Consider the following 16,764-nt stretch of genomic DNA (forward strand, 5'->3'; position numbering starts at 1 on the left):
ACACATTTGTACTGATTTTTTTCAAGTTATTAGAAATACATGAATTAAATGTTGAATATTAATATATATATATATATATATATATATATATATATAGAATTACAAAAATTAGAATATAATAACTAATTATATTATATTTAAAATTATTGATGTATGTAGATGCGAAGTAGTTTAAATTTAAAAATAAAAAAATGAGCTCACAATCCAAGCCATTTAACCTGCAACCATTAGTAAAAAAACACAACTTTAAGATATATTGTTTTTTACATTTTAAATCGGTTTTGCATGGATGTAAAATCAGTTGATATAAGAAGTTGTTACTCTCTAAATTGATTCCAAAAAGTAGTGTAGAAAGTGACTTTTACAATTATAGATTACGTGGTTAATTGGATTATATTCAATTTTCTGATTCTACATTAAAAGTTAAAACAATAAACAGTTTATTCAAATTTTTAATTTTTTAACGCAACGTTGAGGTTGAGGTAAAAAATGATTCGGATAACTATTCAAACATACTATTAAAAAGTCTTATTTTCTCATCAGTAACTCTTATTTACTTCAAATTTACACTCAGGAGTATATGATCATGTAAAACCAAATATGTTGATAAAGAAAAATAATAAATGTCAATATAATATAGGTAAGTGTTTAGATATCATCAGTCAGAAATTTTCTTTTTTGCTATTTGTAATTTTAAAAATAATGAAAATAACTATAATTTTTTTAAAAAAAATTGAAAGATTAAGGAAAAAAGTCCAGAAAAATATAACGAGGGAAATAGAAATTTAATAGAAGAAAATAAATAAAACAAAAAGTTGATTTTTTTTCTTTAAAAAAAGGTTACTTAACGGAAGATTTTTATATTTATATAAATAGACAACTTGTATAAGAAAAATGGTGGAAAGAATATTCATTTGTTTGAGAGTAAAGCATCATAACTAGACACGCAATAGATATCTCAATCCATTTTAATTGCTCCTCTAGCTATTCATGATCGAGGGCCATTCTCAGCCTCATGTATGCTTTATAGACAGATTCATAGTCTCAAGGCCAAAAATGAGTTTACAGCTAATCTAGCTGAATTTTTCTTTAGTTGACTTAGCAAGTCTTATCTGTCACCTGTGGTGTGTGTAGTTCATCTGTAGTTGGTTGCAATTGCAGCAGACATTAGGATTTGTGGGGTGAGGTGAGCAATTACACCCTCAAATCTAACTCCCATTTCTGTGAAATCAGCCAATTTGAACTCTTTACTACACTTATAATTCTCAATAAATGGAATATGAAATTTATAATTAACAGCGAGTGTGCAATCAAGCCCAATAAAATGTAGTTGTAGTTGATTATTAATACTATAGTTTAGATGAGTACAATGTTCAACAAAAAATTATCCAAGGAGCTTTTTTCCCCTTGATTACTAAGATTCATTTGTATAATTAAAAAACCTCTGGCACCAGACACTTTCATCAGATGCATGTACACAAAAAGAACTTATGAATTATGACAGAATTAGATCATGGATAGGAAGATAACAAAGGTACAGGAATACATGGGGAATTCTTCCAAACCACCGAGTGCAATTTGAGTACCTCTTTGGCTCTCTCCTTAGTCTTAAAACCGCAATTCACTTGAAGCACCAAACACAACTTGGACACAGCCCCAACCTGCAACATTTCATGAAGCACTCTAGCATTGGCAGAATACCTACAAATAGAGGCCAAAATTCTAACCCCTCTTTCACTAGCCACATGAGAGACCCTTAGAATTTTCTTGGACACAATGGCCACTCCTGCCCCATGGTTCAACAACTCTGCACGCCCTTCTGCACACCCACAAAGCTGATCCAAAGCTATCAAAATGAGTTCACATGTTCTTCTTTCCGAGGTGCCGAGAAGTAGCTCGATGAGGACCGAAACTGTACCACCCTCGACCCCTTTGATCCTGTTTCTTCCCCACGGAAAGAGCTCCACAATGAGCTTCAATGCAGCCTTTGAAGCCTGATGCGAGATCTGATCGCAAAGCACGCGCATGATTTCCACAAACAGCGTGGTTTTGACACTGATCAATTGGATTGGATCAGCTACCTCAAATGCTGATCTAAGCAGCATTGTAGCATAGACTCTAGATTGGTAGTTTCCAAGCCTCAGCACATGAAACAATGACTCGATAAAATGAAATTCCTCGTTGTTAATCAGAGTTTTAAGTCGAGCCTCGGAGAGATTGAGGTGGAACAAGACTTCAATAGCTGCTTCACTGAGAACAGTTGAGTCTTCTTGTGTGTTGTTGTTCTTCATTGTTGTGGCCAAGAATTCTATTACTCCAGCAGACTCTAAACATGTTTTGTTCCTTTGGCCTTCAAAGGCAACGGATCGAAGCCTTGTGAGGCACTTGAGTTGCTTCTCTGGGAACCTTTTTGCTTCTGTGAGGAGTTTCACAATCTGAGTTTTGTCTATTGGTGACTTTGGAGTAGGAATGCGTTCAACTCCAAGTGAGGCATTGAGGGTGCACCAGGATTGGATCAGCCTGCGTAGAGTGTGGTTTGGAGTGAGACCATGGTCTAATAGGCACTGCTTAGTAACGGGGCATGTGTTGTTCTTGCATGAAAATAACCATCTCTCTATGTTTTCTCTATCATAAGTGATTCCTGTGCAAACCGTGACAGGGTCCCTCATGAGTTGAAGGGAAATGGGGCAGAGGAAATGGGCAGGGATTTCAATTTCGTCCATGTTTGAAAGGATTGGATTCTCCTAAAAACAATGCAATGGCTTGATGAAAAGAAGGAAGAGATGAGTATTGGCTAGAAATGTGAAGAGTGTAGAGAGTTGAATGAGGATAAGTATTAAGAAGTCAAATTTGTGAATTGTTGAGTAGTAGCTGCTTCTGGTTGTGGCACATTTAGTTGTGTCATGAAATTTGTGGTAGAGAAGATACGAATTGTAATACAAGTTGTTATAAACGATAAAGTCAACACACGGAAATTGAGAGAGAGGGGGAGGGTGAATTAATAACGGCCTTTTCCAAGGTTTCGGAAGGAGAAAAAAAAGAGGTGTGCGTTACTATAATAATATTAGCGACTTGTATTAGCTTCGATATGTTGGTGATATATAATAATATAAATGATGAATTATATAATTGTAAGGTATTGAGGGAATTAACGTCGGTGTAGACAATAGCAAATTATGCAAATAAAGCCTGATATGGAGGCTTTTGACTAGCATTTATACAAATAAAGTATACGGAGATGCCCATTATTTTTGTAGTATTTGATCTCTGCGGAGACCTTAATGCTTGCATGGTTGTTGCCGACAAGTTCTGATGAGGCTCATGCATTTCGCCATGATTGGATGCTTTCTCACGCTTTTCAGGGCTCAGTCCATTAATGCTTTCTTTGATTGTTTCCTCATAAACGTGTTGGGAGCTGGGATTCTGGGAATTGCTTAGTTAGAGTAATTAAGGCTATTTTTTAGGAAAAAAAATGTAAATTCCATTAAATCTAAAATGATATAACAATAAATAAATGGGGTATATTCTGGAGTTAGAGAAATGTTCTTGTTAGTAGTTTTGTAGTTTCTTGTTAGCAAGCGCATGTATCAAGGAAATGTTCTTTTTGTAGGTTTCAAATAAGGTGTTCCTTTTGCTATTTGTAGGCCCTAGTCGCTATCTTCTGGTCTCAATAAATCGATGGCACTAAATGGCTGCAAACATAGTCAAAGACTCATAGACAAGCATCCATACAAGACAGAAAATAGTTATATATAAAAGTGCCTACACTTTGTACTTTTGCATATACAACATGTACAACAAAGATTTGAATTTGGGCATTCATTTTCCTAACGAACCTAACTTACACGCAGAAAACGAGCATTTCGGGCAAAAATGAATACGTAAACACTGGAATCACGCAGTCCTGAATAAAAACAATGAGAAACTACACATTATTGTCTACTTGGAACGGTGAAAGGCAGGGAAATACGCCAATTCCTGCATAGCGTTATTAAGACCCCAACATATTTTATGTAAGTTGTCCCTTGCATTGATAGTACTGTATGAACTTTTTTCTTACATTTCGACCAAAAAAAAAAAGAATTTCTTACACAATATCCGATCATCTTTTCGAAAAAGGTAATAAAGATTAAAGAAACGAAAGTATTGTTTGTTATTAGTTATTTTCGTAAAAATAAGTTTATATAAAATATAAATCAATTTTGAAGATCTGATCTAGAAATCCATGTGCTACAAAATTATGATTATCCTCATTCACATGGCATTGGAAACTTCGTGCCAGTGTTGGACTAATACCATTTAATTCAAAGATGATTACAAGTTTCACACAGTTAAGAATATAAATTTACGACCAAAATAATATATAATCAATAATGAAATAAAAAAAACAGTTGACTTAAATCTACAGCATTTATGTAAATGTGTCTACACTACTGTCATTTATTTTTAATTGATTATTACGTTTAAAAAAAACCTGAGCTATGATAACATTTATCATAACCATTTCTATGGTATAAAAGTGCATAATTGATTATATATAAAAATCATATCCACAGAAAATCAAAATTGAACTGGATTAAAGCTGCAATCGTAAATGTAACAACTGGAAATCGGCCCTAGGTGAAGGCATTGACTAGAGAAGGCAGTGTGCCGCAAAAGTAACTTAGAAAATGGATTGCCGTCATCTTATTATATAAAGCCACTTTTTTTTAGTTCTATGAACTTTGTGTTTAGGTGATTTTATTTGATAGTTACGTTGAATTGTGGAAATTGAAACTGTGAACGGTCAAAGAGAGCAGCGATTTAGCAAAGGTGTGGATATGAGCTAACGATGAATAATATATTCCATTGCTGAATTTGCTGTGAGCTGTGTACCTCGTGATCGTAATAGCCAGAATTTCATTCTTTTATTATTTTATTGCAAGCTAACAAATTAATAGACGCAATAACACTGTCAGAACTCGGAACCGGTAGGTGCAGAGACCAGGGCATGGATATGAACCAGAAGGTTCATGATTTGCGGTATACTAATTCATATATTGAAAAATTATACTTGCTTATTTGTTTTTTTTTTTTGGGTACTGAGGGGGCCAAAAAGACCCACTTGCTTATTTGTTTGATTCTTGCTCAGAGGCCACTAATTAACACATTCAGTCATCCAATCCAACCGACGTAAGTTTCCAAAGTTCCAAGTTATGGTGTGCAAAAAATTACTACACATTGAAAAATTATTAAAATTATGGTGTAGGTTTGGAGACAAAAATGGCCTTTTAAGTGCCTTGAATGGCCTTGCACGTCTACTAGGATTGTTTGCAGCTGAAAATTATGGTTCACAATGTTTTTACAGCCCACCATGATACCATATCACAGTGAAAGTGAAATTGGTAGCATTTGGTTGAAATCTAAGACATATGATGATTACCATGTAACTAGATTGCTCCAATTTTGTTAGACTGTAACTAGGCTCTCCTTAGGTTATTATGGATTCAATTTCTAAACATAAAAATGATCAAAACTAAGTTTCCTAAGTTAATTAGTCTTGTTGTAATCAAATCAAGCTAGTTCCATTTCAATCGGTTTAGTTGGTTAAGGATGATCCATGGTTAGTTTCCATAAACCATGTTTGCTTACTTTTTTTTTTTTACTTAGTGAGAAGTATTCTCCAAATGCTAGCTGTGATTCTTCTATTAATTGTGGGAAAAAATTGTTACATGAATGCTTAAGGCGCTAAAATCCCAACTCAAGTTGGACTGGGTTTAAGATTAATAGTATATATCATAATCCTTAATTTGAATAAGGGGCAAACAAAAATCATAAAATGATATATTATATAGGATCGATGTCACACTAAACCGTCATTCTCAATTTTTTTAAAATAGTTAAGGGCTTTCAAATTCACAATTATTGCACTTAATTTTAACATATCATTAAGCATAAAATAATTATATGTAACACTTTCCAAATAGTTCTTAGTTTGATTAAGACTGATATACAGTTATAAACATTGTATGATATGGATATTGGAATTCGACTATATTTAAGCAGGTAGAAGAAAATGATGCAATTGAACGCTAATAGAAGATGAGCCCTCAAGAAATTGCTTCTCCGCTTCATGTACATTTTGGAACCCAAATTGACGTATGGTATATATATAGGTTATGAGACTGTGTGCGTTAGGCTGTTGCTATAGTTTTTTTTTTCGGGTTTAAACATGAATTATTACACTTAACTTCCTATGATCTAAATTTACATTGTCTTCTCTCCTTCCATAATTAACGGTTTAGTTTTATTGAGATCTCAAACTACTTTTTTGCAAGGGTGTCATCCGAAAATACTTGGACAAAAAGAGAAAAGACTTACAGGGAGGAAATCTGCGATTACCCTGCTGAAGGGCCATTAGTACAACCTCTGTTGATTTTTATCAAATGCTCAATCTCAAAATCCTCCCTCTTTGGATTTTGTTCTACAGACAGAGTCATGAGAAAGCTGAAAGCTAATGAAACCACTAACTAATAAATGATGAAAGCCGAAAAACAACACTTTTATTAGTATCATACCTGTGCACCAGTTATACATGGTACATCCTTATATACTGCTGTTAGAACATCTCGCATTTCCAATCTGTTAATTAAGAGTATTTTTCAGTAAACTGTATACTTGTCATTGCTTCTATTTATGTACTATTGCTTTTAGTCTCAGCTACTCCAGTTATTCTTTGTCTGATGGGTTTATTGTCTTGCTAACATAAATTTTTTAAAAGAATCAGATATCAATTTCTAATTACAACACAGCCATGCTGACAGTTTGAACAGCGCTAGAACCAGCTTTGTTTAAAATACTCTTAGCTTTCATTTTTATCCTTACAGTTTCAACGTCATCCCACTTTTCTGCTAAAGCATAAACATTTGACAGAGCTATGTAGTCCTCGCTCTTCGGAGACTCTGCAGAACTCCACTCTTCTAACTGGAGAAGAAACTTCCCCACCTTCTCTCCCATCACAACATCCCCATGAATATTGCATGCAGCCAGCAAACTCCTCCATATTACAGCATCAGGATTAATTGGCATCTGCATGATAAAATCATAGGCTTCTTCTAACTTTCCAGCACGGCCAAGAAGGTCAACAATGCAACCATAATGTTGTATCTGAGGCATCACACCAAATGTTCTCTTCATTTCAAGGAACAATTGAAGGCCTTCTTCAACAAGCCCACCATGACAACAGGCTGACAAGAAGCTAGTAAAAGTTGCTTCATTTGGCTTCACACCATAAGCTCCCATTTTATATAAAACCTCCAAGGATTGTTTTCCTTTCCCATGGATGGCTAGGCCAGTAGTCATTGCCGTCCAAGTCATGATATTCTTCTGGTTCATTCGCCAGAAGACAGACAAGGCACTATCAAGACATCCACATTTTGAGTACATATCGACAAGCCCAGTGCCTATAAACACATCATCTTCAGGAGTACACACTGTCTTTTCTGCAAACCCATGTATGCAAGCACCAGTTTCCAGCATACCAATTTGAGAAACTGCTGAAAGCACAGAAACTATAGTTGTAGCTGTTGGTTTAATTCCACTTACATCAATCAACATGTCAATAAACAAGTATAACGCATTGAGAGCATATTTCTTGTTTCCTTCTTTAAGGGAAGAATAACCTGTTATCATAGCATTCCAGGTAACAGTGCTTCTTCTCGGCATTTCATCAAACACTTTTCGGGATGAGATAATGTCTTTGTTGCTCGCATAAAAGTATACTTTGGTAGTCGGAACCACAATATTTGACTCAACCCCATGTTTTACTATCAGAGCATGTAGTTGTCTACCGACCCATAATGTTGAAGCTGAAGGAGAGCGAGCACAGGCTCCAAGAACAAAATTGTAAGTGTACTCGTCAAAAAACATGAGTCCCCTAGAAAACTCATTTCGGAAAATAAGAATAGAATCATTTGGTTGCACACATCTTATCAGAGTATTGAAGAGAAACAAGTCTGGCTTGTCAAAGTACTGGAACACCAAACGTGCATTATTGGCAATGTGTTGATCCGGTGAGCCACAATAATGCTCAATTAACTTGGCCCAAAAGGTGGGATATTTCAGGCCATTAGTGATTAATTGGGCATGAATTTGCTTTATATTGTAGGACAATTTGGGCAAAGAATATAAGAAAGAAATACATCTGAATCTTGGAAGGCAGTTCAGCATGAGGTATATTATGTCTTGATTTTGATGTTTGAGAGTTTTATGTCTTACCTTCATTTGACAACTCACATTAAACTTATCCTGAAGTTTTATGAGCAGATCACAAATGGCAGAAGATGAAGATTTAGAGCCGTATAATTCTGTTGAGGTAGCAACATCCCCGTACTCAAGCACCCTGGTGTGTCTATCCAATTCTGATCAAAAGACTTCTACATGGATTTCATCCTCATTCATCCAAGAAGATCCTCAATTCAGTTGAGGCTTGAGAGGTTTGAGTCAATTCTAAATTGAAAACAAGTTAATCACAAGTAAGAACGTACACAATTCCCAAAATCAGATCTTAGTACCATATACAATTCAGATTCACTATAGTAATTCATTTTTTCCCATTAAAATGAATAAATATGGAACATCCCCAACTCTATGCAAGTTAATTTCCAAGAAAAGAACAAGCCAGAGTAAAAAAAAAAAATCCAATAAGCAATTTCCATCATTCAAGCAGTGCACATTTACTCTTGCTTTTTCTCAGCCTTTTTGGGCACTGCACTCAATTGCTTGAAAATGAAATGATAAAAACTAATTCTAATGTTACCGTAACATTATTTTTTTTTCAATTCCTCCAGCATCACTATCAATAGCAAAAGCATTGAGCAAACTCATACGCAGCTAATAGAAGATAACGCGTTCCTCACATGAGAACAGAGACAGCATTTAGATACTATATGTCTACTTCCACCGCCATCAAAATGCTCATTCTGATTTTGCTAAACTATCATTTATGACTCATTATCAGTAACATCACAAAAACAAAGAAAAACGAAAAGAAAGCGATGCTTTCAAATCCTAATAATAACACATAGAATTGAGCATATTACAAAAATATGAAACGCAGTTGAATTAAATCAACAGACCCATACATGTTATTGTAGTCCGTCAGGTACACGATATCCAGTGGCAGTTCATGAGTTGCCGAAAGGAATTGAACGGTGGTGGTGGTGGTGAATGGAATTTTTTACCCTGATTTTTAAAGAATGACTAATGAGCCCTTGTATGTACGGGCGTCCTTTTGTCATCAACTTATGGTCCAAATTCTTCCTAATTTTTTTTTAATCCAAATTATATATTATAATTTATAACAGACTTAATTTGTATTTTTTATCCTTAACTTATTTAATTTTTGGTGGATTTTATTCCAAAAAATTAATTTGACCCATTTTATTCTAAATTTTTCAAAATCTTGTGAATTTTACCTTTCGTCGTTTAATATAATTGTATTTTTTACCCTTAATTTTATGTTTTTTTGATAAATTTTACATTTAATTTTTTTTATATTTGGTAATTTTTACCCCTAAATTTTTACTTTTTTGGAAATTTTTATCCCTCGACTTTTGTGCATATTAATAAATAAATGATAAAGGGTAAAATTTGTAAGATTCTTAAAAGTTGGAGATAAAATATATCAAATTAATTTATTGAAAATAAAATTTACCATAAATACAATTAAGCCTTTATAATATAAGAGTAGATTTATATATTCAAAATATTTATTTATTTTGTGCAATATATATACATACTTAAATATTAGTTAAAGATAATTTATGAGAATAATTTTTTATTTTAAATATCACATTTTTCATATGTATTTTTTGTTGTTCACATACACATTTGAGATTTTACATACTAAGTTTAATAAGAACATACTAATCCAGCGAACCAATCTACATGTTAAGTTACCTAACTAATTCTCTTCACTATTTTTAGTGGGTCAATCTGCTTGACCCACCAAACACAACCTGTTCTTCCATTCTTAATTGGACTCAAAGTTTATCGAATATTGAATCAAGTCGACTAACTATTTTCATTTGAAAGCAAACAATTAATACCTTTTTTACTCATTGCATTGTTTTTCTTTTTTATTATGTTTTACAAAATACCCTTCATGAAAACTAGTTTTTGTTATATATTTATGTTCTTATACGTTACAAAAATTAGTTTCTGAACATAAGAGAAGAGAATTTCATAATTAATGAGTTTTGTTCATGTTTTTATAATTTTCAATTAATTTAAATAACTAATAGATAGTTTAATGCTAATGCTCCTCTTTTTGAAAAGAAAAAATCAAAAACAAAAGTGGAGGTGTGAAGAACAAAAAGGATAGTGTGAATTGCATAGACCCAATTAATATCCATTACATGAGCAAAACCCAAGATTAACTGGAACTAACCAAAACGGGTCCATGTCAAGCTGTGCCCGAGTTAATAGCAGTCTCTCCATGTAACATTTAAAGGAACTAAAACGCCTCTTGCTCTTTGCGATGGTCTTATCTTGGTTTAGCTTTAGCCAATTTCTCGCAGCATTCTCATTGTGTCTTGAGCTATAACCAAGTAAATGATCCCGTCATATTAAGGTGTATCCAGCATTCAACAACATACACATTGTGAAAGACAAAAACTGCACCAGACAAAGTAAAGTGTTGTGTCTAATCCTAGCTAGCAAGAGAAGAGAATTCACTCCTGGCTCTAGGGATAAATCCTTTCACGCAAAATTTTCATGACACCACGTAAAAAAATGGATTTATTTGTTTATAAATACTAAAAATTATAATTCTATCAAAATTTATGAGTTTACTAGGCATGTTTTATTGATATAAAAGTTTTACATTATTATCAATACTTGTATTATTAATTTAAAGTTTATTAGAATTGATAGAGGGAAAATAGACACAATTTTCACATGATAATATCAGGTAAAAAAATTAATATATGAGAAATATAGTCTCATTATCCCATAATGAATACTTTCATGTATAAATATTACGTTAGATTTTGACATGTAGAGTTTATTTTTTCCATCATCATGCGAGAAAATATTTTTGTGATAACTAAATATTTTTTTAATATCATCTAAACTTTAACATATAATTAAATTATTTAAATGACATATAACTATTTGTTACTAAATAGTCTAAAAAAATACTTTTAAAATATTTAAAAAAATATTTTTTTTAGTCTCATTATTCTAATTTTACCTTAAATTAATGTGATATTAAAAAATTATTGCTTATATAGTTCTTGCATGAATTTGATTCCTCTGGTGAATATTCTTTACAGGGTGAATTAAATTAGGAATTAGAATAATTCATTTAAAAATTAATGAAGTTGATTTTAACTTCATAATTTACCATATACATACATACATATATATATATATATATATATATATATATATATATATATATATATTACTAATATTTCAACCGGTAATTACAACTTTACCCGTTATCTTTTAAGATGCACTTTCTGGCTTCCTGCTATACAATTGTATGCCAACAGAACAATATTATTGTGTAGGTGAACTTTATGTTTTAAAGTTTTGAGTGGCTCTCCATCGAAGAAACAAAAACACAATAGAAGCATTTTTGTAAAAAAAATCTTCCATGAAGCTTATATTTATATTTATATAGGGCAAGAGCCCTAATTAAGAGGACAAGTATCCGACCACAAATCTGCTCGTCCACAATTTTCTCTTAGTACATTTTTACTCCCACCATCCATATATAACTTTTGCTATTTAATTTCCTTTTATCTCTTGTCCAATCCATAGTCAGCTTCTAGATTATTGCTCATTCATGGCACCGTAGTTTCTTCGGAATAAATTTTCACGGAGACAAATGTATAATAGATTCAAGATTTTCTTAGATTTTGCTATGAACAACTGGTCATATCCACCACCATTTCAGCTAGCTAGTAAGATGGTACAACATCATAGTATATTGGAATCCGGTACGTCTTAACTGTTATTCGGTGGAAAATCCACGTCGCATTTATATATAAGTACTTTGTTTGAGCCACAAATTTCTCATTTTATTTGTTTTCCTTTTCTCCTTAATTAATTTCACGTACAAAGCCATGATAGATTGATAGCTAACTGGAGCATATGTTTTTAGTTACTCCAAAAAGCATAAACAAATAAAAGAAAGGTTTGGTAAGAGCATTCATTATTAATGTCGGCCACCTTTTCTGTATAAAATGTTCATACGTAACAAAACAACCGAACGTGAGTGAAATTAATCAATCTCTATATCCACAAAGTGGATGCAGACTCACGTAAAAGAGTAGACAATATTGGTATAGCATCCTTGCATGTTAAACTTTTCAAGCACATTTATGTATTCTTTCTCTCATAATTAAAGAGATTATTATTGACATGCGAGTACGTAGAGAGGTACAAGGTACACAACTACAATACAACATAAGTGTCATAACAGGACCAGAAGTAACTTCGTAACAGTCTTTAGAAGACTAGAACTTAAAAAAAGGAAAAGAAGAAAACAAAAAACAGCTTAACACTGTTGCGAGCAGTGCGTGTTGTCGTCTGAACATTTACCCAGACCCTAACATGCATGAGGTTACAAACCCAAATAATAGTGCTCCTGCACTGTGTGGTAATCACGAAAGTGTTCCATATGTAGTATATATTGCAGTCTTATTACTAATTAAGATTGAAAAATTAACTAGCGGAATATATATGATTAGATGCAAGTAGTACAGAGGAGTCGTTGATGACTGAATTAATATTGGTGTTGAATTCAAACAAAACTTTATTGAACTTAAAAAAAAAAAGTTTAAAATGATCAAAACCATTTTCTTTGTTTTAATTTTTTTATTTGTTGATTTGATTTGATTTTTTTATTTTTAATTCAAGCAAATCCAGTAATTATAATAATAATAATAATAATAATAATAAAGTAATAATAATAAGAAGAATAAATTACACTTATTTTTAGTAAACTACAGTTGATATCCTTCCATTATTTGATCCTAAAAAAATCATAATTGTTTTCCATGTCTAACATAGAGTAACGTTATAAAAAAGGATATCTATTATTACAGTTGCAGCCCTGTATTTTATTTGAATTGTGTTTGATATCTCTTCATTAATTTTATTAATATAGTATTTATATAAATATATTGATATTTTTCATGATTTTAATGTTATTAATTGAATATATATATATATATATATATATATATATATATATATATATAATCACTATTAAATAAAAGTAATTATTACAAAATTTAATGTGTACTTATATGTATGTTAACATACACGTAATAATTTATTTCATGACTTTTATTCGACTGAATTAAATTTGGTGAAATTATATTACAAAGTATATAAAAAATGTGATTTTTTAACTATGCATTGTTTTTTAATATACAATTATATATATACATATTACAATAATTATTTTATCCCTCTCTTAAAAAATTCCTCCGTGCGATCGCAATGGTACACTGACTAATATAATATATAAGAAATGTCTTATCATATGTGAGCTTGAGAAGGAATTATAGGTTAATTACTTTACCCATGAAAGAGTAATTCCTGAGCCAACATAATACTTATAAATAAAACATACATAAAAAGCAAATAATGTGTTGTTGTAAGAATTGCTCAATGCAGAATATACATAAAAAGGAAAAGCACATCAGCAAAGGAAAATTTAAAGACACCGAAAGTAGATACTAATGTTACATCAAATCAAATGGATTAAATATTGAATATTGTCCACACTGGTTTTTCTGTGTATAGGTGTGAGCAAGTGGGAATCAGGGACAGAACCATATGCTCTGCAATTACAAATTTTCCATAACGATTGGTCTCTCTTTTTATGATAATTTTTTATAAGGGAATGCAAAGCAAGGGCCTCTGCTCTGTGGCTAAAGTTTTCTTGTTCTTCATTATGTGGCTCTTTCCTGTTGGTCGCTTGCTTTTATACTCTTGCCACTCGTATAATAATACAGTAAGGATAATTGCTTCAAAAGAAGGTATGCAGATTCTTCCTAAAAATGAGAATTGGAAGTTGACTTTATTCAATGTGAGTGTAATGATTATTAAAAGTTCTTGATTTAATTATAGTATCGGAAAACTTAATTTTACACACCTATTTTAATAACTAAATTTTAAGGGTAGGTTTCTATAGTGTTTTCAACGTTATTTTTAATTAAAATTAAAATTTATTTTAATAACTAATATTATTATTTTTATTACGTGAATTATTAGTACTGTAAGAATTACAACTTTAACTTGCACGTAATTTTTATCTTGTTTTAATTAGGAAATAACAAAAAGTTAGGCACGATAATAGAAATGAATTTGGTGTTAATTTTAATTAAAATTAAATTTTCACTTTAATAACAAAAATTATTAATAAATAATGTAATTTTGATTAGATAGAAAGATAAAAACACTTACAATTTTCAATAAATTTTCTCCTAACCGATAAACGAAATAAAATACAAAAAAAGGGTATATTTGTTAGGGGGGAAATATACCTGTGTGAAGCGAAGCTGTGAATTGGTGTAAATATACAAACGAAAGGGTAATCTACAAATAAATAAATAAAGATTAAGCACATGCAGAGTAAAAAAGTTATTTCACAAAGTCTAAATCATTGTACACTACGGCAAATAAGGATTATGTGTATTTTTGTATAGAGAAAAAAACTACTTTTAGTGTGTTTGAGTAAGTATTTGTAAACTTTTTTAATGAAATTAATTTTGAGGTGAAGTAATTTAAATTTGAACTTTTTTATTTTACAGCAAGTTAGTATTAGAAAAAAAATAGTAAATATTTTATGCAACAAAAAAGTTACTAAAAATTACTTAACTTGAAATCAATTTTAAACTCATATATATAATTAATTCAACATAAAATCAAATATATAAACATTTATCTAAAATCATGTTACTGAAATTGCAATATAATTTTTAATAATACAACATGAATCCAAACATACATATAAAATATGTGGGTAATATAGGATAAGGTCTTTGTCAAGGATTCCAATTATAAACCTTAAAAATTTAACCCCAAAGGTGTCCCCTTACGTAATATTTCATAGCCTTTTTGGATGGTTATCGATCAAGTAATTCTTTCATTAATCTTTTTATAATGCAAAAGAAACTAAGAATTTTCAGGGGAGAGTTCAGTCATTTTCTATAGCCAAAAATATGAAAAGAAAAAAGTTATAAAACAAATACAACAAATCATAAGACCAACACGGCCACCATATGGCTTTGGACTTCCATAAATGAATAGCCATTCTAAATATAAATCTAGGTCAAACAATATGCTATTTCCGACCTTTATAGGTTAAAAGAATTGCTGAAAATTTTCCAAAGGTCAATTAAGCTGTATTCCAAGCATAGGTCCACAAAGATGTATGTTAATCCAATACCTTTGAGGTTTAAGAAACATAGCTATTAGGTTGACGGAATCTATAAGATAAAATAATTATCCAATCATCGTGAATGATGTTAGTTAATTACCAACTCCTTGATTACTGATTAATTAATCAGGTCGTTTGATTGGCGCCACAAACCTTCGTATATATGTTTATGAACTATGAATATAACAGAGCCTGAATACATTATGCTTATGCAAACATGAGAACTAATTAATTGCTATCCTGTTCATTCGATCCTTTTCATAATTATATACAAGGAATAACTTGAAAACCAAAATTCCGATTCCCAGAATGTAAAAATTTAGGTCTCATTTGGGTGGTTTTTCGCTTTTAATTTTAAAATTTTTAAAAATTAAAATCAGTTTTAATTTTGAGTTTTGGTTTATTCTTTATTTTTAGTTTTAAAAAAAATGTTACAAATAGAAGATAAATAAAATGAGTCAACTGTTTTATCTTATCTCGCTCTATTATGAAATAATGACGATGATAGAATTAACACGGTGGGAGTGACAACGATGACGGGGGTAGTAATGGTGGTGGTGTCAATGGCGGTGATGGGGATAGAATAATGACGGTGACAAATGTGATAGTGGAATGGTAATGGTGACGATAGTAGCAATAAAATGGTGATGATTGTATTTTAAAATCAAAACTGATCCCGCCGGTTGGACCGCGACCTAGAGGTCAGGTTGGGTCAAGTTGCCTATCAGATTAACCATGTATTAAACACTTGGTGCAACTTGGTATGACCCTAGTTGGGTTTGTAATTAAACAAGTGATCCACTGACCCATGCCGAGTTATGTCTAAGGGAGAAAACATGTTGGATCATGCGAATCAATTGAGGTTAGGTATAAAGTTTTAATTTATTTTAATAAAGACCAGGTTATGCAAGTCAATTAGTGACCCGCTGGTTCTACCATTGATCCAGTGACCCAACAATGCATTGATCGGGTTAATCACTAGTTGGGTTTTTAAAATTATGGGTGGTGATGGAATGGAATAGTGACAACATCAACAATGGAGGCAATGAAATGGTAATGGTGGTGACGAGGATGGTGTGGTGGTAATGGCAATAGCAATGATGGAATGATGATAGTGATAACAACAATAATGATGGAATGAAATAGTGACAACAATGACCACAACGACAATGGAGACAACGATAATGATGGTGGCAGCGATGTGGTGGTGGTGGAGGCGACAACAATAGATGTGGTGGTTGTGGTGGAATGGTGACAATGGAGGAAGCAATAACAGTGTGCTAGTAACGGCGAGGGTAGTGGTAGGGACGATGATGGTGGTT

The 16,764-nt window shown here is 31.9% G+C and overlaps 2 protein-coding genes across 4 annotated transcripts; both read right to left on the minus strand.

Annotated features, from left to right (window-relative positions):
- Positions 1–952: 952 nt before the first annotated feature.
- On the minus strand, positions 953–3,055 carry LOC114379322 (E3 ubiquitin-protein ligase PUB23-like). Of its 2 annotated transcripts, XM_028337963.1 has the most exons (2): positions 1,587–3,055; positions 953–1,221 (listed from the first exon to the last, which is right to left on the minus strand). In XM_028337963.1, the coding sequence occupies exons 1-2, from the start codon at positions 2,721–2,723 to the stop codon at positions 1,195–1,197; spliced, it is 1,164 nt and encodes a 387-aa protein (XP_028193764.1). In that variant the 5' UTR covers positions 2,724–3,055; the 3' UTR covers positions 953–1,194. The 2 variants fall into 2 exon arrangements, with proteins under 2 accessions (XP_028193764.1, XP_028193763.1); XM_028337962.1 differs by lacking the exon at positions 953–1,221 and having other exon boundaries at positions 1,306–3,053.
- A 3,465-nt stretch (positions 3,056–6,520) lies between these two features.
- LOC114379200 (pentatricopeptide repeat-containing protein At3g18970-like) lies at positions 6,521–9,239 on the minus strand. 2 transcript variants are annotated; one of them, XM_028337803.1, is made up of 3 exons: positions 9,123–9,239; positions 7,662–8,487; positions 6,521–7,532 (listed from the first exon to the last, which is right to left on the minus strand). In XM_028337803.1, exons 2-3 carry the CDS (start codon positions 8,260–8,262, stop codon positions 6,781–6,783), a joined length of 1,353 nt encoding a protein of 450 aa, XP_028193604.1. In that variant the 5' UTR covers positions 8,263–8,487; positions 9,123–9,239; the 3' UTR covers positions 6,521–6,780. The 2 variants fall into 2 exon arrangements, with proteins under 2 accessions (XP_028193604.1, XP_028193603.1); XM_028337802.1 differs by having other exon boundaries at positions 6,521–8,487.
- Positions 9,240–16,764: the final 7,525 nt, after the last annotated feature.

Source organism: Glycine soja, chromosome 12 (genome assembly GCF_004193775.1).
Source record: "Glycine soja cultivar W05 chromosome 12, ASM419377v2, whole genome shotgun sequence".
Classification (NCBI taxonomy): domain Eukaryota; kingdom Viridiplantae; phylum Streptophyta; class Magnoliopsida; order Fabales; family Fabaceae; genus Glycine; species Glycine soja.

Excerpts from the sequence above, each read along its gene's own strand:
- LOC114379322 (XM_028337962.1), bottom strand. The coding sequence starts at position 2,723 with ATGGACGAAATTGAAATCCCTGCCCATTTCCTCTGCCCCATTTCCCTT.
- LOC114379200 (XM_028337802.1), bottom strand. The coding sequence starts at position 8,262 with ATGAAGGTAAGACATAAAACTCTCAAACATCAAAATCAAGACATAATA.